This window comes from Plodia interpunctella, chromosome 20 (genome assembly GCF_027563975.2).
Source record: "Plodia interpunctella isolate USDA-ARS_2022_Savannah chromosome 20, ilPloInte3.2, whole genome shotgun sequence".
NCBI lineage: Eukaryota > Metazoa > Arthropoda > Insecta > Lepidoptera > Pyralidae > Plodia > Plodia interpunctella.
In genome coordinates, this window is record NC_071313.1 from 4061544 (window position 1) to 4086529 (window position 24986).

A 24986-nucleotide genomic window follows, 5' to 3' on the forward strand; every position below is an offset into this window, starting at 1 on the left:
GTATTCTCAGTGTCTCAGTCGCCTAAAGGCATCTGGCATGACTTTTACGACCACCCACAAACGCAAACGCGGCAAGCAGACGCATACACTGATGAACATAAACTGTCAACCGGTGTTCAGGATTCCTCACGATGTTTTCCTTCACCGTACGCGTGGTGGTTGTCAACCAAAACTTATACACAAGTCAGATATACCTAACAAAATCATGTGGCACGAGTAGGATTCGAACCTTGGACCCCCACAATGAATGAGAAAGATTAAGAATCAAATCAAACTTCCGACCATCATCACTTTCTAGCCACTTTCTGTCTTTTTACAAAATTTTTTTTAAATCTCAATATAAATATATTATGGGGTAGGGAGGGCTATTTTTGATGGAATTTTGCTACATTAAAATTTTCTAAAAACAGATTTCTTTATCCGATTGAGCTGACATGTTGTAGGTACTTACACAAGTTTAGATTTGATAACGAAACATTATTATGATATGCTTATCAGATGGTGCATTCAGTAGCACTGCACGAAACTTTTCACGTGGCCAAGTATCGTTGGTCAAATCGCATTATGGCCAGAATTCAATAGCCAGATCATAAAGAGCCGACGAATGACTCTGGTGATTCGCAGAGCGTTTCGACCGCTACGGTCGCGCTATCATTACAATTTTTAAAATTTTAACGAAGACAAGAATGAGTTTTACTATATGACTTTACATTAATTACTCTGTACTGTAGTAATGTAAATTTTATGAATGATTGATTTTGGACACGATTCCTTCCTCAATAAAATTTACGGAGACCTTCGCAGAACGTTCCTGCGAACCACCTATTACATAAGCATGATGGCAACACAAAGTTACGACCGAAATCTGAATCTGTATTACATTACAAACAAACAACTGTTATGATTTTTATGACGCCTAGTGATGCATTATCATTATCAAACACTAATACAAACATAGTAACGACTAGGACAACAATAGCAAAGCATAACAAACGAATGTCCTACAAGAGCTTATTGCAGAGTGACGTCAGTTTACTATGGGCCAATGATTACACCAATAATACCTTTGCCCGTGACTCTGTCTGAAGAAAAATGCCTATGTCAATAAATAAAAGCTCTCATTCAAATGACGCATTCGTGTCGGCATGTGTCTGAGTTCGGCGATATTGTATAGCCGGCATAACAAAACGTAACAGATGGCGGTAGTGTGGTGTGATCTTTTCTCACTATTTGTACCGAAAATATTGGAACCGGAAATATTGAATGTACGAATGAAAGGTGCAATAAACTGTTCATTATAAAGTAGCCCATTTACCTCCCTGCAAGCAAATTTTTGTAAATGGCAAAGCATTGGAGACAACTGGGACAAGAGGAATAAAATAACCTATGAAAATAACCGATAATGATATGTTTCCTCACATTTATTTAAGTCGGAGAATCATCTAGCGGAATAACATTCCAGCGGACTCAGTTATTACATTAATAGAATATATTTATTTCATCTATCCTTATCCTTACATTCTTATATAATATAAAACCAAAAAAAACCTCTACCGTATCTGTCTGTCTGTTCGCAATAAACTCAAAAACTACTGCACGGATTTTCATACGATTTTCACCAATAGATAGATGATTCCTGAGGAAGATTTAGGTGTATAATTTTTTACCTGAGTGAATCCGAGACGGACTGCTAGTAAAGAATAGGGACAAACTATTTTCTATTTGTTTAATGATAGGAACAATAATTTGTATGTATTAAAAGTTCGAAAAAAATATGCAATACGCAATTATTTAAATTCCACGCAATTACGCAAGATACGTGAAGTCTCTGACGGCACGGTGTTGCCAGACGAACTGACAAACATTTTTGCAATAGTTCATTCATTGAACCACCAACCGAACAGAAAAAAAATATTATTTCGTACTGTCGATCGATTCCTAAATCATTCATTCACTTTATTTTCATCATTTTGCAGATTCCATTCTGCATGTGTGTTGCTGTTAGTCGAAAACGTCGTTTCATTTTCATTACATTTATGAAGAGTAGGTAAGTTATTTCACTTTGTTTTCATAGGTCTCTGAATTTTTTGTGAGATACGAACCTAGGTACTGTTTTAATTACGATTTTGTAATGTCAACAGGCAAAACGTGTCACAAAACAAAATGGACGACGAATGCATTCTAGAAGTTTCCTTGGATAATAATTTGAAGATTGAAAACTACGCGTTTGTTCTTCAGGCAACATGAATACTGCCTACCCAATCCGTCGGAATAAAACAGTGGAAGTCAGCATGATCAGGCAGGGATTTTCCACACCATAAAATGCGGTTAAGGTATAAAAGGGTCTCCAGTTGAATGAAGAGTAACTGATAATATCAGTTTATCTTTGTTCGCCTTTTTTTTCAGCGACCTTCCAGGAACCTTTGTTTTTGACATAATTAAAATTATTTATAGGTACCTATTCGTATCTACCTACATTGTTAACGATTGATAGAAGGACTACTGCGACTAACTTCGCTAAGTCTAGGTTCCTAGAATGTATAAATTAGTTAATACCTAAAAATAAATTAAGGACTTATTTTTCTTTGAATTGGAAAGGCCTATGCTTGGCTTTGCTGCAAAAAGTATCGTTCCACTATACGAAATTCTAGAACAGCATTTTCGATATGCTTTATTCAGGATGTGAGTGAGAGAGTGGACTAGGCCTACTGGGGAAACCACTATAAAAAAAGCGCACCAAGTGCTCTACCTCTTGGGTGGTGTGGAAATGAGCTGTTAAGTCCTACTCATAGGTGCACCCTGCCACCAGCACAGAACTGAAAAAATATTCTGTTCCAGAGCTTCGCAAGGAACAGTAATCATATGCCATACTAGGATATGAGTATGTAGTCTTATGGCCCATTCCCATTGATCTCTCACACTAGTTTGTTAGGCAAGCATCCAATGATTTTGACGCCCAAGACTTCGTTTCCGTGGGAATTTCAGGATAAAAAGCACCCTGTATTCCATGTAAATATTACCCATGTACCAAATTTCATAACAATCTGTCCAGTAGATTTTGTGTGAAAGAGTAACAAACATACATCATCACAAACTTAGTAGTATTATATCTTAGGACAAGATGATTACAGGCAATTAAGAGATAATTGGGAAATTCAGTAGGTACTACAGGGATGTCCAAGGCCATTGTTCCAATGATGTATTTTCATTACCACCTCGTCCACTATTCCACTCTTTTGGGTCTGGGTCTAAACTATACCATTAACTGGTGACTAGCTGATGACTCAACGAAATAAAAGTATGTAACTTTATATAATAATTTGTTTTATTTCATCACATAATCTTCCAAAATCATCTATTCTCCATTTTATCAGTTCTGCTTCCAGATTTTCCCTTCCCAAGGTTTCATAATCGAATTCACCTAGAAATTAGAATAATGAATTAATATATCACAATTATGATAAAGGCATACAGAAGATTCGGAAATAAATAAATTTTACAAAAACAATGTTTTTGTGATCACCTTTCAAAACACTCTTATTACAAGGCGTTTCGGTATACGTGTCCCATATCTGATTAGCAATTCACAAAATTCTCACTTTCCAAAATACCTATATAAGCTGCCCTACTGATTTAACAATGTCGTCACAAAGACACATGACAACACCTAGGCCCCAAATGATAATATATTCTAGGGTACATCATCATTTAGGGCCGGGTAGTCATGTAATAAATAATTTGTAACTCACTAAAAACAGGAAACCATCCACTCATTTCACAGACGGCAACATTGAATGCTGCCAGCTGTTTAGCTCCAGCACTGGTTTTTCTTGGCCAGACTATGATCCTCACTGCCTCTTCCAGAGAACCAGAGACACTCATTCCTCTTGTTATAAATATGTTATGAGCTATTGAGTTCTTCAAGAAATATGCCATTATGTTGTAGGATTCTCGTGCGATTGTTGATGCGTTACTCTCTGATACTTCGAAACAGAATCCCTGGATAGGATAATCTGTAAGATAGTATACATTTTTGTGCAAATGTTTGCAGGTCTGAAAAATAAAATGAAGGATATTACGTAATGTTGTATTTTGACATGGCAGAGGTATATTACTATATTAATAATAAACCTTGGCCTTACAAGTCCCCATGCTTCATCCGGGTGGAGAACCTAGGTGGGTCTGGATTCCCATTAACACTCTTTGGCAGCAGAGGTGGCAGGAAAAAGCTTAGATGAGACTATCAGTTTCTTAATATTGACTGTAGAGCAGGTTTATGAAGACAAATATATACTTACAGCAGTTTCTATAGGCAGGTCATTCTTCTCCAAAAACAAGTGGTAATGCAAGTGATTCACAGAAGCTAGGGCACACAGACTGTTGAAGCCAATCCTCAGGTCTCTGGAAAACATGGTGTGAAAAACATAATTAAAAAATATTAAATTTAAGTTTATTAAATACCATACATATCTGATGCCAAGCCAACCATATTCTACACATTGAAAATCTGATACCAGTGTCAGATAAGATCCAGGCCATCTGCTGCAAATATAAAATAAAATCTCTCTCATCTTAGTGTTTACTCAGTTTCTTCCGTGAGCATAGGGAGCCCAGGGTCCACTTGCCCACTATGTTTCCTCCACTTTCTAAAATAAAATATCGAACTTTTAGTTAAAATATTGAAATTCATTTACTGAATAATATTTTTTTGTGGGGGATTAGACTAACATTTGGTAAATAACTTCTTGTGGTATCTATTACATAGGAGGAAATTTTTGGGATCCCTAACTGAATAATATTTTAATGATATTTGTTACCTACCTACACGAATAGAATTCTCTCATCTGAGTATTTTCCAAGTTTCTCAGCCACTGATCATCAGAACCCAAGGTCTTCAATCATAGAATCTGATTTGATAAATAAATCTTTACTTGCCTACACTCACCGATGCGCAGCTACAAACATGATCTTCAAGACCAGCAGCAGACTGTCTTCTGTGACAACCTGTGGTAGACATTTCTCTAATGACGGGCACAGCAAAGAATGATATCGAGATATCGGGCTTACATTGACAAATAGAACATGTGTGTCCCCATCTATGAACAGAAAAAATACATAATATAAAAAGTATAATATAAAAGTATGATCATCTTGCATCACAATATTTTTTTAGTTCTTGAGTACATTGCTTGCACCTTTAGGCATTGGTAATAATATACCATTTGTCACAATTTATAATTAAGTATCGTCGAAAATGTGGCTAACCTTCACATAACTTGAAAATTATTTCTTGAGAAGATGTCTTTGTAAAATTAAATTTTTCTCCATCAAATGGTTGAACAATATTGTCTATTTGTTCAGGAGTTCTCCGTTTTGAACTTCTGTCAGGATTTAGCTGGAATTTAAATAAGCAACAAGTATGTTATTGTTTAATGATCATTTAAGTGTTGGAACAAAAAGTGGTTAAGTAATCTATGTGGTGAGAGAAGTGAGTAAACTCTTGATACCTACGTTTGGATCTCGTCTTATCGCATGAACGATGTTGCATCTTTGCTTACGTGGTTACCACAAAAACTGCTTATACTAATGTGTAACCAAATTGAAAGGTTTTAAGTTCAGTTCAAATAATTACCTACATGTAATAAATAATTTCCATCGATAACTTTTTCCTGGATTTTATTTATTTTGTATCGAAATACGTCACTTTGTTCATGAATATCGCGCCATATTCGAGTTAAAATTTCAATGAAAGTAACGTTTCCGGACTCTGAAGGGTCCTTCGTAGTGCTAAAATCGCTTAACTTGTACATTTAAGTAAACTTTAGATTTACCATAAAGATATCGAGGATGATTTTCATGGATGATTAGAATTATCAAGCAAGATAACCGGCATGACGTTGTTTATGATTTGATTGTGATTGATATGATGATGACATTTTCTTTCTTTTATGAACTTAGGCAATGGTAGAGAAAAATAACGAAAATGTTTTTTCGACAAAAAAATACATCAACATACCACTCCACTTCAAATTAACATTTAGTACCTTTCTTTATAGGTAGGTAAGTTTTTGTCGGAAAGGCTACTAGGTCAGTCGCTATTGCAGAAGGAACATGTTGCTGTAGCAGAAGCCACAGCGATCATTTTTAGCTGGCACATAATACTAGGTATATATTGAACGTGTTTTTATATCTGTGATTTAACGTTCTACTTGAAAACTAGTGCGAGTCGGTCTTGCCACGAAGGGTTTCTTAGCAGCAAGTAATTGTATGTATTAATTATGTAAATACAAAATTTACAAATAGCAACATTGTGAACCATAGTGAATTTCTTGTAGAGAAAAATAATTTAAGTTTATTTCATCGACAAATTATTGTTTTTCATATTAAATAGTTTGAATATTGACTAATATATTTGTAGTTTTAAAAATATGATAAGTATCATCAAATCATATATAAATTTAGAAAGTGGTAATCAAATCTTCTGACTATAAATAAATAAATATATTAGGACAAATCACACAGATTGAGATAGCCCCAAAGTAAGTTCGAGACTTGTGTTATGGGATACTAACTCAACGATACTATATTTTATAACAAATACATATATAGATAAACATCCAAGACCTGGGCCAATCAGAAAAAGATCACTTTCCATCATGAACCAACCGGGGATCAAACCCAGGACCTTTTGGTTCAGTGGCAAGAACTTTACCACTGCGTCACTGAGGTCGTCAAACTCTATAAATGAAAACAATCATAATGTTATATAAGTTTTTCTTAGTTATATTACATTAAAATATATTACATACATTCTGATTTAATGTTATTTGGGTTTTGTGGATTATTTTCATCATAAAGCAGTAAAATTTCAATAATTCTTTGAGAAGCTTTTCCAGCATCATAGGAGTTCATTTGTGCAAGTTTTCTTGCCACAGCCCTTCCTACCTGTCCGTGTTTTGTGTGTCCAAGTCCAAATGCATCATTTTGAACATCCTTCATAACTGTAATCAAGTTATTTACTATACTTTGACATGTAACTGTTTGTACATCAGTTGAATCATCTTCTATTTCATCTTGACTACTTTTCTCTTCTTGTTCTGAAGAAACTTCCTGGTGAAATAAAGTTGTTTATAATATTACACTAAAATCAAACAAAAAATGTTGTTTGGGAAGGAGGAATTCTGGCCACAGGGAGTTGTGTTTGGAGGTTCTGAGGAAGTCTGTGATGTTACGTGTAAGTTAGTTGTTAAGTATTTATATTTGATATGATGTTAGAATTATAATGTGTCACTGGTGTTGTATTAGGTTTTTATACTGTTTATGTTATTACCTGAAATAATGGATTTTATTATTATTTAAAAAAATAGTAGAGGTGCAATTACTTACCGATTGCTCTTTTGTATCTTCCATTTGCATTTCTGTTAATGATGAAACTCCTTTCATTCTTCTATGAACCTTCATCAAGAAGTGGCAGGCATTCCATAAGTGCCAGTTTATTTTATATTCCTGAAATCAAAAGTTTGTACACATTTTCAGTTAGTTTGTTGTCAGGGCTAAGAATCATGGAATATAAATAAAAACATCCTCCTGTCCTGGAGGCTGTGTGTTATTAGCTATTGCCTGCTAGATTTGACGTTTCTATTTTGAACGCGCCGCGTAACGTTTCATTAGTGTCCAGAGAATGTGTGATTACCATTTCACATGGCCCGTGTGATGATTATAATTACCTAAGAGTCTAAAGACTATGAGGTCCAAAAACAAACTAAAAAACACGATTTATCGAGGTATTTATTGTAGGTGGGCAGTTTTGGGGATTCCCGGTCAAAAGTTAATTTATTGTAATAACCTCTCCTTTAGCTCGACTTGTCTTCAATTTCCTCAAATAATTAGCATAGGTAGACCTGATGTTTGTCCATCTGTCTTTGACCGCTTGTCCTGTAAATTCATTTCCGTACTTTGCGGCAAATTCTGCGTATGTCTGGTCTTTGCATTTCATCGAAGTGTACTTGGGATGTTTTGGATTCCATATATTTGGTTTGCTTTCAATGAACTTTACTAAGTTTAAATTCATTTTTCTGGTCCAGAATACTTTCTCTTTGGCAAAATCGGACAACATTTTTATTAGATACTTAGGTATAATTTTATTTAAGTTCGCGAACAAATACGCTCTTGTTGTTTGTTTTGATTTGTTTAAATTTCATTGTAGGTATCTTATACCAGTACCTAGTTACTAGGTTTTCATTGAATTTTGCCAGTATGACAGTTCTGTCTGTTATGACATTGACATTTATGAATTTATTATTGTTCAAATTAAAAGCCAAGGAATACTACATATGAAGCTTTCGATCCATTGGCGAGTAAAATTGTCTCGAGCATGTCATTTATGTGCATGGTCTTCACTTACGAGATCATACAGATTTATAATATTTTTACTTTCAACGTACCTAGTACATATATTGTGATAGTCTTATGTCTCTCTGTTGGTAAAAGCTCGCAAATATATTTTTTGATATTAGCAACACAATCAGTGACAGACAATATGGTTTGACATATCGTCCGTCTTACAAATTGGCGCGTAAAATAAAGTTTGCATTGCTAAATAAAAATAAGGAAAAAATACTACAGTGGCTCAAATTAAGAACATTGTTCGATACACAAGTTTAGTCGTTGAATCAAAGCAAAATGAAGGGTGAGATACACAGAAATTTTTATTCAATTCGTATGTACTCTTATCGTAATGCATTTTCATCATGTAGGTACTTTTAAAATGTTTATTCGGTACCTATCCTATGTGTAATGTAGGTACAGGTGTACCTGCATTAAATATATCCAAGCATGTAATTCTAATACATATACATAATTATAGAAACTGGAAATAATATTTTTGAAATAACTAGTAATAAAAATTGCTACTGTACTTACTAATGCCTCAATCTCAGCCAGCAATAAAAATAAAGTTTTTGCTAATTCTCATTTAAGGTTCATTACATTAGTAGTAGGTTACCTAAGTACCTACATCATTAAAAACTATTAATAATATCCTAAAGCTTGAATAAAAGAGAAGGGCGAGCGCAGTGTCCTTGTCCTACTATAATGCCATCCAGGTGCGGAAAGTTCTGAGTCGACACGAAGACGACGCGACGGGGCGGCTCACCACACCACGCAACGGTAAATCTGTGCGGGCATCTCGACGCAAGCCGACCTGCTGCGCCAGTCGTCCGAGCGACCTTATCCGCCATGGGTCGCTCTCTGCACTCGTTCTCTGCGTACGCGCGCCCTTACCTAGCCAATAACGCACGATCCGCTACCACAGGATGCCCTTTCTCGAAACGACAGCAGTCACAAATAGCGCCAACCGCAGAATTAACCGAAGAAATCTTCGCAAATGCCAAACCTTATTCCGACGTCCCCGGACCTAAGCCCATCCCTATCTTGGGGAACACTTGGCGAATGGTCCCTATTATAGGTCAGTTCGATATATCAGAATTCGCGAAGGTGACAAAAATGTTTCTGGATAAGTACGGAAGGATCGTCCGCTTAGGAGGGCTTATAGGGCGACCTGATTTACTATTTGTTTATGATGCTGATGAAATCGAGCGAATGTATAGGCGAGAAGGGCCCACGCCCTTCAGACCGTCAATGCCGTGTTTGGTGAAATATAAATCAGAAGTGAGGAAGGAGTTCTTTGGATCATTGCCAGGCGTCGTTGGAGTGTAAGTACCATTTAATTTTCAAAACAATGAACTGGATTTTTATTCCAAAGTACATTTATAATAGTAATGCCGCTATCGTGGTCCGTATGGTGGTATTTCTACTTTCACCGCTTTTTATGCTCATCGGACGTGGAGCGGGTCTATGTTGAACGTAGGTATGATAATTATCTGCCTATCTCTCTTTTGCGGCTAATTAATATTTATTTATTTATACTTCCAGCCGTTATAAAAAATTGTATCAGTAAAAAACACCGGGTTAATCGATATTTTTCATACTCGCATTTAATTTTCGTCATTTTAATAATATAGGTAAATAAATACTAATAATAAGTACTACACTACAACTACTAGCGTAAGTCAATTTTTAAAATAAAAAAACGCAATAAATGCGTTCAAACTACAGGTTCACGGTAACAGAGTGAGAGCTTTTGTACCGTACCTACGAAAAAAGAAGTGTAATATTTCAATTAATATCAATTATCTCTATCTATAAATATATTATTATACACCTACGTGCTGTAGACAAAAGTGTAAAACTTATAATGATGTGATTACGAAAACGTTTTGAAACCTGCGAGATGTTACTGCGTTGCGTTGCGATACCCGCGATATGTGGCAGTAGCTACTTTATCATAGTAGTTGGCAAAAATCGTATAATTCTTACTATTCCGAGATTTTGTATTAACAAAATAAGCGTTCCGTTAATGTACTTATTAATAAAAGCTCAGTGCAGAAAAAGAAATATATTCATTTAAGTACCTAGCCTAGGTAGCTAGCTGTACCTGCTTTTAACGAATTCTCTATTCAGTATTTCAAGAACTACTTATATCGCTCAGATCAGAGAAAAAAGAAACTTCTTTGCGCGTTTATGCTCACCAATGACTTTATGTTACAATTTTGGAAGAGGATCGAAGAGAGAAAATATTTATCCTTTGATTTACCTGTGAATCCTATTTATTAGATTGAAGTGGAATAGAGGCAAAAGTCATTAGGTGCCGAATCCCACCCAACCGAACCCATCAATGTATTTAAGAGAATAAAGTCTTTTATGCGTGGATGGAGTTCATATTAGATCAACAATCGAGTTTTGGTGTTAGGGCATGGTGATATCTCAGTAGTTGATGGAAAAAATTGGTCTTCCTGTAGAGTTGTAATGTACTAACGCTTAACTTCTTTATAGATTCCTCGTATGCAGGGTCACGTTGACATAGGTCAGAATTGATTGTATACTATCTAGACCGTTCTAGCGATGACTAATCAGTAACAAGTAATCTCAAATGACAATAAGAGAAATTAGTCATAATTTTTATGCTAAGCACCTAATTACATAATTAACATGATGTGACTAGGTAAATTATTTAAAAATGTATGTCGACACAATTTTATCTTATTAGTAACATCTAGTTGGTTAATGACTTGATGTGGTGAATTAATTTGTAGAGAAGTCATGCATAAATATTTAATTTTTAGGTCATTCATATTTCCCTATTCTTTCATATGCTTTACTGAAATATATCTAGGAGTATGAATGACTAAGGAAGGGGATTGGTAACTTAGAACGTTTCATCTCTCGGCCATTGCTGTGGGGAAAACTATAAGTTATGTGTGAGCTTGATAATTGTAAAACTAGTAGATACGTGTTTACATTTACATAATAGGTACTTCTAAAATACCTACATAATTGTCTAATTGTTTCAACCGCTTCAGATGGGATATACAATCAACCGCATTAGCTTCCATGGGGACCTATGTGGCAGCATTAGCGTTGTCGAATTCGCAACGGCCATAATTTGTACCTAATAGTATTTGGTATTTTGAGTAAATTGATTGCAAAGCATCAGAATTCGCGTGCCAAATTCGCGTGATACACCCAGCAGTATGAGATGCAGATGATTTTCTGTTATAAGACTTTAAAAGATATATAAAAACGGTTCTTAATTAATAAGACGGCTATTCACTTATATTTTCTAGTGATTGCTTTACATTTTACTTATTTAAACTTAACGAAGATATCTACTATAAGTGAAATGGTTTTTTGCGTCTTGATAAAAATGCTAACATTTATCTTGATAAATGTTAGCATTTATCAAGACGCGAGAAGCTGCTGAATCTAAATTAATTCAATTTATATTGATTGAACCGAGACAAAATGTCATCCATATATACATATATTTTAATGTTATATTCAGGTTAGGGGTGAAATCAATCCAACAAAGCTTTCATGATGGGAGGGATAGACTCGATTTGTTTCGACATCTAAATTATACAGGCAGCAATGCTAGGCAGGACTAAGGATGCAGCCGAGTCGACTCGAACGAATATCGGGGAATATATCGAAATATCAACCAGCCGCAAAAACTGGTAAAATTGATAGAGTAGCGTCATGAAAGAAGTTCTATCCTGCCGCGGCAATTTGAGGATTCGCAATAACAGTACGGCCACGTTGTTGTTACAAGCGATTGTATCAAGGATTTCTCATTAACTAAGTATTTTATTATGGTACTGCGAGTGAAGCTAAGAAATTACCCCCGTCCTGACATGATGAATAGAGCATAATAATATTGGAAATGGCTAAACTAGATGATTATAATGATAACACTAGATTTTACCGCATGAATACCAAATTTACCTACTAATGATAACACTAGATTTTACCGCATGAATACCAAAGTTACCTACATATACCAAATTTGTCTATTGTAGGTAAATTTGGTGTGCATATAATAATGTGGCGGCTCTTGACTTTGTTAAAAGTTTTAGGGGATTCAAAGCTGAATGATATTATGAAAGTTTACCCGTACGTATAATAAAACAAGATCTTCAGGGTCTTAAGCATTATTAGCATCAATGAATCGTCATCGCTGAGAATCCTTGCTGAATCACGTCCACAAACAAACGGAGAGGTGCTAAACCTGCTACAATGGCGGCACAAATTCACAGGCATGTGTCTATTGGCATTGTTGACAACTTACGTTGGTGCAAGGTTACTATAATTATATAATTTTTGTGGACAAACCGACAAACAAGTAATACAAAGCTACAAATACGTCGAAAGATAAAAAAAATATATTTGATAGAAGAATAAATAAAGAAAAATAGGACACATGTTTTTATCTTATTGTCTCTTCATACCATACCTGTTGGGTTTAATTTTGTTGTTAACTTTTATTTCTATTTATCCTTGAAAAAACACTTAAGTACTCTTATATAGATATAATAATAGCGGTAAGCGAGAAAGTATACAACATCACAGACAATACTTCCATTAACCACATTCACAAAAACGTAAAAAGCTGCCTACAGAAATGTGATTTTGCGTAGGTAACCATTAGTTCTGTGTCAATTATCTAAAAATAGATAGGTCAACTTAATAAATATCTTCACATTAGAGTGAAACACATAAAAATAGCCATAGCCGAATAGTTTTCCTACTCTCTCAGATATTTTATGGATATGTACGAGGTACCGGTTTTGGGACAGGTCTTTCGATTTCTACAGAAAATGTAGGCTCGCAAGGCCAACCTTTAGTTATACACTTATAACAACCTTTAGGTATAATAATTTTTATTTAGTTATTTTTTTATTTAATTACTTAATCAACAAACTGTAGATACAGTTTGGCGATTATTTGTTAAATTATACTAAACCTATGCAATATTTTCCAAATCTTACATCAAATCTTAAGTTCTAAATTTGCCCTTACTTCTTGTTTTACAGTTGAGCATTTTTGTTATCTCTAGCTACATATAATAAAAGCAGTAACTGTTTTATGTAGCTAGAGATTTGTTGGCCAGTATTTCGATTGCATAGAGTCGCGAGAACATCGAAAACACACCCACCTAGGACGGGGATTTACGTTTTTCATGCATGACGTGACAATGAAAGCTAGTGCATAATGACATTTTAGTACCTACAAAGCTTATTTTAAGATTAATTATAACAATGCGTAAACACCTGTCTACAAATAGATGTATGTCGTCTTCATAGTTAAGAATAATGCAAAGAAGGTAACTTGTGAGTATTGCCATATCGCTGTATAGTTACGGCACTGTTTTGAGAACAGTACCCACAGTGATTTGTCCAGCTGGAAAAGTGGCTTTCTTTACAGTCAATGTATATAAAGTTACCCTAAATTGAGGATCATTCTCACTAGTCCCCCTGGCTAATAGTTCCACGGAATAAGTGAGATTTTTTTTCTCAGTAGTTCCATTGACTTTGAAGCGTCAATGGAACTACTGAGAATGATCCTAAATTGATCCCTTTGAGGCGGTAATAGCAGCGAATTTACGATGATTTTGTACAGTTTGACGTGCTGTTGAACACATACTTGCGGACACTTGGCCCACTTGGGAAGCAGACCGGAGCGAAAGCAGTGACGTCATGAGGGCAATGGCATGATTTCATTGTCGGGGAATCAATCTCGAGAGACTGGAATTGGATGGAAAACTATTTATTAATTGTATTTATACAAACGATCGTATCGTTTCTCTGAGATCATAGCCGCCCATCCTGGCTATTTTCCGATTATTCCGAACCTGACCCGAAATCCTGACCCGGTCGTGGGTTAGGTTAGGAATATGAAAAAATAATTAGTTTTTATTTCGAACGTAACCCTAGTTCTAACCTGACCCGACGTGTCGTTCCTATCATAATCCGAATTGCGAAGTAGGTAGGTTTCCCTCTCCACTAGAATTTACTAATCACGTATATTACATAGTACGATAGTATACGTGATTAGTTAATTCTACATTAAAACATGACCCAAATCAATTTTAGAAAGGCAATTAATTAGAATAAATTCGTTAAAATAATATACAGTTTCCCTTGTGAGTTATACAAAATATACATTTTCAATCCCTTTGTTACAGGGTATTCTTGTATTCTGTTATTTATCTACTAATAGGGTACAAGTTATTTCAGTTTGCTTGTTGTGAGATACAATAGATGTGGCAGCGCAGCGCTTTGTTATTTAATACTTACATAACAGAGATAATGTAAACCACCAAATCATCATCATTATTGCCCTCATAACTTATTATGTGAACGACAATAATGTGGGTCCAAGCATGGTGCAGTATCCTCATAACATATGTAATATATATATATATATATAGAATTTACTAATCACGTATATTACATAGATTACATAGTACCTACGATTTAGCTATATATATATATATATATATATATATATATATATATATATATATATATATATATATATATATATATATATATATATATATATATAGCTATATAGTTCCAATAAAATTATTGAAAATTATCATATATATATAAAAGGCTGCAGTGAAGTTTGTTGCGCCGCTTCTTCTTCACTTGCGCTTTGGAAGCCGGCAGTAGACTTTCTAATAAAAAGAACTTATGTGTCAAATCAGAGTTTAATATTTGAAACACCTAATTAAAATATCACAGAATCAACATAATTATTGAATAATCAATATACTTATATTTTTTTTTTCACATCATTAATGATACATTTTAATATTTCTAAACTGTCCACCACCTTACCATTTCTTCGGTATTTCTTTTTCTTAGCAGACTACAGCTAAAAAGTCATTAAATTTCGGTGGAATTTCCACATCTTCGGGTTTGTTAAATTTTATTTTTTTAATATTCTCTTTTTTGTTTCTATTATAATAAAGTGAAGATTTAACACTTTTGAAACTAGGAACTTTTGTAATTAGTTTTATACCAGTGTCATTAATTGAGGCTATAGTTTCATTGAAAATGGTCGGTACAGGCTTGAGCTCTCTACTTATTAGGTCATCAACATAATGATACTCGTACTATTGATAGTATATTAAAAAAAAACTGAACGCGTTGTCGATGTTATTTAATGCAATTGCTGAAACAACAATAATATTGTCAACTGTCGTGTTCATTAGTAGCTGTGTGAAATGGCTCGTAGATAATATAATGTGGAATAGAACTCCGATTTACTCGTATGCTCGCACACGCCAGCATCGGCTTTCTCTCGAGTTGTCGTGGCTCATTGGAAAATGCAAACAATTTAACAATGAAGCCATCGAAATACAATATGTTGAGGCAGTGCACACAGCTCAGCAGTTCGTAAAATAACAATTTTACTGATGTTTGTATAACAATACCAAGTTGTAAAGTTCGGTATTTGAAAGCTAACAGTAGCAGTGTGGTCTTTGTTTTGAATTTTGCCATTCATGATTTTGGCATTCACAAGTTGCATACAATTGCTACTGTTGCTTGTGAATTCATTTAATCAAATGGATATGACCTTTTTATAGGGAATATAGTTTATTTGAGCAGAATTACTTTACTAGTAATTTTAATTGTAGATAAAATGTGGCTCTTATCAAGCAAAAGCATGTTTTTAATAGGCTACAGTTTACAAAGGTAATATAAGAATAAACTCTAGTCGCTATAGTACCTAAGCAATTGTCTGTCAGTGAATTATGTGTATATGCCTTGTAAAAATTGAAACCAACATCATATTTCACAAGACCTAGAGCCAGGGAAATAGAACTCACTAAACAATACCAGTACAAATGGATCTCTATGTCACCACCCTGGTTACTACCTGGTGAATTTGCAATGAACTTGGAGAAGTTTATGTGCTGTCGATTGTATTTACTGTCTTGTGTTTCGTAAGCTATTGTGTCCAAGTTTTGAATCTCGTCATTATATCGCCAACAAGACACCCAGTGTTCATTACTATTCAACAACATCGCATGCAGAATAACGATGAAGGGTTTCACGTGCTGAATACAAATATAATAAGATGACTACATACAGTAGTTCAGCTTTTTATATCTTAATGAGATAAAAAATATTTTTATTATAAACTTTTATGGTGGTCAAAATGTGGTTCAATTTGCGTGATAATTGTTCCGTACGACCAATTTTTTATTGTATATGAGTAGAGTCTAGACTAGCTATCACAGTTTTGCGAGGCTCGACCTGAGGCATGCGAGGCAGCGCCCATTTGCCTCGTTCGACTGCCTCGCGAATCGCGAGGCTGCTTGCACTATTTGCCGCGATACTGTGCGGTAAGAGTGTCTGAAAACGAATAAATATGTCATCCTCATCAGCCATTTTAACATATCCATTACTCTGACCTTCCCCTTCCTTACATGGATAAGGAGTTTGGAGTATGGGCCATCACACGGGCCTAGATTTGTGGGTTTTAATAACTGCAAACACAGTTGGGACTTTCTGAAGCACGGAGGAGTTCAAGATACGTTTTTGGTTATCCATGTAATGTCTGACCATCGCGAAATAGAACTTATATATATTTATCTCAAGTGTTAAACGATAATCTCTTTACTCTAAATATAAAGTTGGCGCTGCGAGCAAGTGAAGCGCAAATAATAGCAAATTATCGCTAAAAGTCAACAAGTGTATGTGTTTTACACTTGTAATACTTGGAGGATGTTTGACAAGGGTCAACCATCTCGCCTCGGACGTAATTTGTTGGCGGTCGCACTCAGCATCAGAGTATAAATATAATTATGTATTTTAAGAAGAAGTTAAGTATGTATTTTGATGTCAAATTATAAAACATGTCCTTAGTTGTTCGTGACCTATGTGCGTTCATTCTGTTTGTGATAACATGTCAACAACATCATAATTTTACCCGAATTTATTCCTAATTAGCAACTGTATGGATATCAACTTAAATTTGGATTAACTGGTGATATGACCATGTCGTATTATAATGAAAATTATTGGGCACTACCACAAGGCTCTATACTCAATATTGTTGTGCTTGAGATCATTTCCGAGTAGGTATGGGACTTGAAACTTTAATTTCATGTTTTATGTTATCTGGTTCTGACTTCTGCGAAACTTGTATAATTAGGTAGGTACTATAAGATAACCTTTACTATAAGATAGTACTGTCTCTGTCTATGCAATATCATATTGATTTCTAATCCTAATTTATAATTCTGAAAGTTTGGATGTGAAGATGCTAGATGCTTACGCCAATTCTACTGGACATGGAACAGGTTAAAATTTCGGGTTAAAAATTACCCTATGTGCATTCAGCATATAGGGTAATTTTTAACCCGAAATTCACGGATTCACGGGAGCAAAGCCTCGAGGCGCAGGTAGTCTAATCCAGCTGGTGGACGTTGGATGGTGAACTATTTGGTGATATTTTATTAGACCCTTCTGTCGCAATTTGTAGGTAGTACTAGTAACACTTTACTACACATGTAGGTCAAATAGAATATCATAGGTACTAGTATCGAATACAAGGACAATGTAAATTAATGCCTGTATATAATATGACACTGCGCCGTCTTTTGTCAATTCTGTCATGCATTCGTGCACGTTTTGGTTAGATACTCGTAATTATTGCTTGTCTATTGCTAGCGATTCGCTCCGGCTTCATCAGGTGACCGGGCATTTCCATTTTATGACATAGGTACCTTTTATTACATTTTTTGTTTTGATACCAGACTGTGTGATTTTCCCAGAATGTATGTTTGCAATTACTAATTTAACCACGTTAATCGTTGAAGTACTAAGATAGATGTTAGAAATGCCGGATTAGTTGATGTTGTGTCGATATGAAAATTGTAGCTACCGAAATATCCGTCCACCAATATGAACAAAAAAAAATTTGTAAAAGTAATTTATGCTTCACGGAATTACCTATGCATGATGGCTCCGCATCATGGCACTTCTCATCAATTTCTCCCGCCAAACGGCAGTGCTTGCGTTGTTGTGTTCCGGTTTGAAGGGTGATATAGGCTATGTAATTATAGGGTTTTGTGGCAAAAGACGCTAGCCCCGAAGTAGGCACCACACTCTAGATGTTGCAGGTGTCCATAGGCTCTGGTGACTACTTACCATCGTGTAGGCCGCACGCCTGTTTGTTTGCTTAAATATAAACATACATAATGTAGCATTTCTATATTTCCAGCCACGGAGAACAATGGCGCAAGTTCCGCTCGAAGGTTCAGCGTCCAATTCTGCAGCCGCAGACAGTGAAAAAGTATGTGGGTCCCATCGAGATGGTCACACAGGACTTCATCCGCTACATGGAGGACGCGAGGGACGAGAACGGAGACCTGCCACACGAGTTTGATAATGATATACATCGGTGGTCTCTCGAGTGTAAGTGGATTTATAAAGTAGCTAGTAGTTTGTAGCTTTTAGATTTTAAAAAATACATTTATGCGTTTATTAAAAAAAACCTCCAGAACCCAGAATACCACCACGAACACCACCATTTTCTGTTGATCGATCAGCACTATACGTGAAATTCGTTACGTGCGAAAAGTGCCTGTGTAGTGTAGGGTAATATAGAAATCCGTGCCTAGTTTTTTTAATATGCTTTTACTTTGATTAATAAATTCCACGTCATTTGTTCTTTGAGATTGTAAGCAGGCAGATCAAAATCTATAAAAAATACCAATTTCGGTACTTCATATTATTTTCACATGCAAAATGGTGATTGAAGTCAAAATTTATCTGGCTTTTTCTAAAATCTGTTAAATAAATAGGCAAATAATTAGGCTCAAAGCATATCGATTTTGTTAATTAGATACTTTTTACAAAACTACTTACATACAATTCACATAATTGTGATAAGGTTACACTTTCAGAAGTTAACACGGACAATTGAAAAATAACAAGTTTACTACTACGAATTCTTAAGCACATAATGGCAATTGACATTGGAAAAGCCTAGAACTTAATTTTCGTACTAATGTTACTAGTTGTGTGTGCCCGCAGCTCCGACAGCCCATGTTTCATTAAGTCTATCTATTAATTTCATCTAAATTGGGCTAGCGGTTTTGCCGTGAACGCGTGAAGCATTTATTGTTATTTACTGACGGTCCATCCCGACTTCGCCCTGGTGAAGTTCCTCAGCATATAGGTATCTATGGGTGAAAACCGTAATCAAAATCAAATCACTTATTCAGAACTTAACTTCACAGGCACTTTTTCACGTCATATTCTAGATTAAATGATATTTACTCTATTACTACATTCTAGATAAAATGTATACAAAAAGACAGATAGTCAAACGTAACAGGGCTTCCTTGGCACGTATGTCTGTCTTTTTAAGAAATGTAAGGATAAGAATGAATATGGGATATGAATCTACCTGTTGTGGTGCTGTGGTTAGTGACTAATCAGGCGGGAAATCACTCGCCACATATTTTAAAATCGCCAATTATCATTTCCAGGTATCGGTCGCGTGGCGTTAGACGTCCGGCTCGGCTGCCTCTCCAGCAAGCTGAGCAGCGACTCCGAACCCCAACGCATCATCGACGCAGCCAAGTTTGCTTTGAGGAATGTCGCTGTGTTGGAGCTGAAGGCGCCATACTGGAGATATTTCCCGACCCCCCTCTGGAACAAATACGTTAATAATATGAACTTCTTTGTTGAGTGAGTATCCTTCATCATAATTTTGGTGATAATCTTCTTCTTGACCTTTCTACCTTGCCATTTCACTTATTAATCCCAAAAATGGAAGTTACAGTATCAATAATAGGGGAAAACTCTACTACTAAAAATCCTAATCCTAATATTGTAAATGCGAAAGTAAGTTTGTTTGTTACCTCTTCACGCTGTATCTACTCAACCAATCTTCTTGAATGCATGTAGTTTGAAGTACGGAGAAGGACATAGGATACCTTTAATCCCGGAAAAAATACCTGTTCCCGTTAGAAATTTACACAGGCGAAGTCGCGGTTGAAAACCTAGTCAGTTATCTATCAATCAAGGCTTTGTTGCTCCGATTCGAGCCTGGGACCTTTCGATCACAGGCGGACGATCTTAACCATCAACTACCACCACTTCCTAGCAGAAGTACCTCATAAAACATATAATTATATTTTTTTATTACAGGCTATGTACTCGGTACATCAACGAAGCCCTAGAGAGATTGCAGAGCAAGAAAGTGACGTCAGAGAGCGATTTATCTTTGTTAGAGCGAGTGCTCAAGAGCGAAGGAGACCCGAAAATTGCAACTGTCATGGCGCTCGATCTTATTCTTGTGGGAATTGATACGGTAAGTTTTATGGTTATATAGATAACATAGACTATTTCTTCATACTAATATCATAAATGCGAAAGTTTGTGAGGATGTATGTGTGTTTGTATGTTTGTTACTCATTCACACAAAATCTACTCGACGGATTGTTATGAAATTTGGTACACGCATATAACCTAAAATAGGTACTTTTTACCCCGAAATTCCCACGAGAGCAAAGTCCCGGAGCGCAGCTAGTCAGCCATAAAATATCCCCTTCAGCCGCCAACAACATTATTTTTCGTAACCAGATGCGAATTTTGATGAAACTTGTTCCAAATAAAATAATAGTAATCCATACCTAGCGGAAATCGTAAATATAATTTGTATTATAATAACAGGAAACATTTGTTAATATCCAATCAGGCCCCTGTTTCATAAACATTACAATTGTCAATGATTTTCAGTAATTTATAGCTGAAATATATATTTTTATCGCTGTAACACACGCAAGGAACGTTTTTAATAAAAACCGAAATACGACTGAAAAGTTAATTAAAAAATATATAAAAATAAACTCAACCATCGTAAGAAACAAACATTTTGAAACAACTTTTAATTAGAAGTCATCACCATAAACGCAATGTAGCTGTAGAACAAACATACAGTTTTGTAGCTTATATTACTCAATCGTGACGTCACATTAGAGTATCATTTAGTGTGGAGCGTTTGGACGAGTCCAAAATTGTTTGATTTTATTTTAGTCATATCTTTGAAACCATTGTCATTATCACAATAATTTTTCACTGGTGTTTCTAATAATATAAGGGGCTTCGAATAGTTATCAAAATAAAAAAAAAATACATTTGTTAAATTATTAACAAATGTACTGAATGATCACTTGATATACTTACTAGTTGTATTATCAATGGTTGCAGATATCAATGGCGGTGTGCTCGATCCTATACCAAGCCTCGATTCGCGTGAAGCAACAAGAGAAAATGGCGGAGGAGATCCGGAAAGTGCTTCCAGATCCGAACCAGCCTCTCACCTACAATGATCTGGATAAACTGCACTACACCAAGGCATTCGTTAGAGAAGTCTTCAGGTAATATTACATTATCGTGAGATATCGAGACAATATGGTGGAGAAAATCCAGAAACGACTGCCGGATCCTAAACAGTTGCCTATCTTTAATGATCGAAACTAAGGTCTATAGACCTTGGTGTAGTGTGGTTTATCGAGATCATTAAAGGTAAAGGTATTATTTACTTACATCCACTTATAGATGTAAAGCATGATATATAGAGAAAATGGCGGAGTAGATCCAGAAATGACGCCGGATTTTAATAAGTCTATGATGGTTTTGATTTCATCAGGTATCTAGCTTAGAATTCCTAAACATTACTCAAACAAAAGGCAGTCGAATAAAAATTGTATATCAGGATGTTTTGTTTTCAATAAAGAATTAATAAAAATAAGTTTAGAATAAAATGCTACAATATTCTACCACAATGAACTGAACTGTGGTGTTATCTGTGGACGTGTGTTTGGTTCAAGTTTTTAACTTTATTTCCCAGGATGTATTCTACAGTTATCGGCAATGGGCGCACCCTTCAAGAAGATGACGTTATTTGCGGCTATCATATTCCTAAAGGGGTAAGATATTTATTTCAATATATAATTTTGAAAGTTTTCTGTTTGATATGTTACATTTAGGCTATCTGTAACTTTATTAGCAAGCAGTGAAAAAAACAATATGCCGTATAGGCCGCGGCCTAGGGTCGGCAGATTTTAGAGGAAGCTCGTAAATAATAATATGTCAAAAATATTTTATTCTCATAATTTATAATAATTGTTTAGTATTTAAATAAAAAATGTTATTAAAGATATGAAAACGGCCAAATTTGTATATCTCCGTCGTCTGAGCTCTCAATAAAGCTCGTTTAACTTCAGAGGATAAAAGTCGAACAAGTTTTTCATACTAATACGTTAAATAGTTCCTTTCTTACTACATATGGAAAAATATTATTTTAGAAATGGAAGTTAGAGTGTGAACCTCAGACAGAAACATTGTTCATCGAAATCACGTTTCACTGAAAAATGATTTTTTATGTCTCATGTTACTTAAAGTTTATGAAGAAGTTCTTACCTACCTAATTGTGTCAAACAGAACTGAATTTACCGATTACATCTTAATTGAAACTTATCTAGATTTTGAGAAACCAAAGTATTTTTTTTGTGTCTGCTTTTTATGAAAAGTGTTTCATGAAATAAATGTAGATTCGGCACTGCTCAGGACTTTCCAGTTTTTCGTAAACTCCAACCTACAGATTCAAGTGCCATTTCTACAGTTTCTCGCAAACTTCAAACTACAGGTTCAAGTGGTATTCCTACAATTTTTCGTAAACTTCAACCTCAGGTTCAAGTGGTATTCCCGACAATAGTGACGGGCAACATGTCGCAGTTCGTGTCGGAGCCGGCCGAGTTCCGGCCGGAGCGCTGGCTGGAGCCGGACGGCAAGTTACACCCGTTCGCGTCCCTGCCCTACGGCTTCGGGGCCCGGATCTGCTTGGGGAGGAGATTCGCTGATCTGGAGATACAAGTATTATTGGCTAAGGTATGTATTTTTCTTCTTCATTTTATTCCTCATGGCTGAGGGTCATTATGTGGAATTAAATACACAGAAAAACTTTCTTGGCACTATTGATTGTTTGGTCACTGCCTTCTTCATTTCACACACAAGTTAATAATCATTCAGACTGTGCAGGTTTCCTCACAATGTTTTCCTTCACCGGGAGCAAGTTGTTGTCTATGAAAACTACTTACCTACATAAGTCATATGTACATGAGTCATATTGGTATACAAACTCATAAGGCACAACGATTCGGAATGTATTTAGAGTCGGCTATCTATTTTACACAGTGTAATGATATTTGATTGCAGCTACTCCGTCGCTACCGCTTGGAATACCACCACGAGCCGCTGCAGTACGCAGTCACGTTCATGTACGCGCCCGACGGCCCGCTGCGCCTGCGCATGTTACCGCGATAAATTCACATACTTTTGTCACAGGAGTAGGGAACGGAATAGATGGTAAGCTTTCAAATTAACGAATTTTAAACTGTTTTGGATGAAGTGCAAATAGGTAGTTAAAAAAGTTTAATTAGCTTTGGTTGGAGGTGTGAATCTAATTTAAATTATTCCTATTGTTAATATTTTATTATTTTTGTTATTTTATTTTAATATCTTTTGCCAACCCTACTAACTAAAATAGGTAACGATTTCGGACGCTCCTTAGCTTTGCCTCTGTTCCGATTCCTTACGCATGTGATTTTGCATCATTGCGCATATTATTCTTGCAGGAGTTCGTGTTAAGTTGTAGGTATGTAGGTATAATTAGTATCAGCCGCTCTCTCATTTAGAAGTAAGATTGTTTATTATCATCATGTATAATAAAGTGACTAAACCGAATCAAACAATCGCATACCAACAAATTTTTACTTTAAAATGTTTACGTATATTACTTATTTAGTATAGTACCTAAGGTGTAAATAAAGAATATTAGTAAAACAAATAAAAGTTTTTTTTTAATTCGCCATTCTATCTATCATCATAATAGTGCGACGTGAGATATTTGGGGACCTTTTTTGGTGAAAAAATAGTATGTAAAACATCCTATTAATATAACAAATGCGAAAGTTTATGAGGATATACATACATCCCCATTTTTAATTTGCTTGGTTTTGCATTTTTAATTTGCCTCTAGACGATCTTCTTTGGCACCAACGGGCAAAGTAAGGTTAGAACAAATACTTGCAAAAAAAATCTAAACCAAAGAACAACTACATAGATATAAAAATATATGTAAATGAATATGAACAGACGACGGAAGAATGTGACCAATTGAGATAGAAGATTTCCACACAATTTCCCGGCCCGATCTGGTTAATCTCATACAAATCGAAACATAGAGCCTGCATAGCGGTCGGGCACGTGATGAGATACACGTGTCAGCGCTCTGTCTCGTTTCTTCTCTTGTATTATTTCTAATACGCTTATCTCTTTCATGTATGAGTGAAATGGAAGATAGTAACTTTAAGCACAAAATACCTGTTGCTGTACAAGAACTACTTATCGTCAGTGGGTCCCAGTCAACTTTATGACATCATCTACCTATTCATCTGCATACCAAATTCTGACCCGTCCGCCTACGTAATTGTCTCTATATCATCATAATTTTTCATGATTATAAACTAGCGAACTGGCCTGGCTTCGCATGGG

At 35.5% G+C, this 24986-nt stretch overlaps 3 protein-coding genes and 1 long non-coding RNA gene across 6 annotated transcripts; 2 read left to right on the top strand and 2 right to left on the bottom strand.

Moving 5' to 3' along the window:
• Positions 1-1913: 1913 nt before the first annotated feature.
• Positions 1914-3267, top strand: LOC128678776 (uncharacterized). Its single transcript, XR_008405682.2, has 3 exons — positions 1914-2047; positions 2142-2333; positions 3160-3267. It is a non-coding gene; the product is annotated as an uncharacterized LOC128678776 (long non-coding RNA).
• Positions 3268-3303: 36 nt separating this feature from the next.
• LOC128678774 (uncharacterized protein) lies at positions 3304-5943 on the bottom strand. 2 transcript variants are annotated; one of them, XM_053760565.2, is made up of 6 exons: positions 5832-5943; positions 5266-5395; positions 4946-5096; positions 4299-4401; positions 3750-4053; positions 3304-3421 (listed from the first exon to the last, which is right to left on the bottom strand). In XM_053760565.2, the coding sequence occupies exons 1-6, from the start codon at positions 5856-5858 to the stop codon at positions 3309-3311; spliced, it is 828 nt and encodes a 275-aa protein (XP_053616540.1). In that variant the 5' UTR covers positions 5859-5943; the 3' UTR covers positions 3304-3308. The 2 variants fall into 2 exon arrangements, with proteins under 2 accessions (XP_053616540.1, XP_053616539.1); XM_053760564.2 differs by having other exon boundaries at positions 5637-5911.
• A 375-nt stretch (positions 5944-6318) lies between these two features.
• On the bottom strand, positions 6319-8254 carry LOC128678775 (uncharacterized). The gene is made up of 3 exons (XM_053760566.2): positions 7847-8254; positions 7387-7506; positions 6319-7110 (listed from the first exon to the last, which is right to left on the bottom strand). Exons 1-3 carry the CDS (start codon positions 8114-8116, stop codon positions 6802-6804), a joined length of 699 nt encoding a protein of 232 aa, XP_053616541.1. The 5' UTR covers positions 8117-8254; the 3' UTR covers positions 6319-6801.
• Positions 8255-8581: 327 nt separating this feature from the next.
• Positions 8582-24284, top strand: LOC128678677 (probable cytochrome P450 301a1, mitochondrial). Of its 2 annotated transcripts, none has more exons than XM_053760395.2 (8): positions 8582-8689; positions 18640-18833; positions 19913-20114; positions 20577-20739; positions 21639-21808; positions 22282-22360; positions 23124-23321; positions 23649-24284. In XM_053760395.2, exons 2-8 carry the CDS (start codon positions 18731-18733, stop codon positions 23754-23756), a joined length of 1023 nt encoding a protein of 340 aa, XP_053616370.1. In that variant the 5' UTR covers positions 8582-8689; positions 18640-18730; the 3' UTR covers positions 23757-24284. The 2 variants fall into 2 exon arrangements, with proteins under 2 accessions (XP_053616370.1, XP_053616369.1); XM_053760394.1 differs by lacking the exon at positions 8582-8689 and adding an exon at positions 9126-9713.
• The last annotated feature ends 702 nt before the right edge of the window (positions 24285-24986 follow it).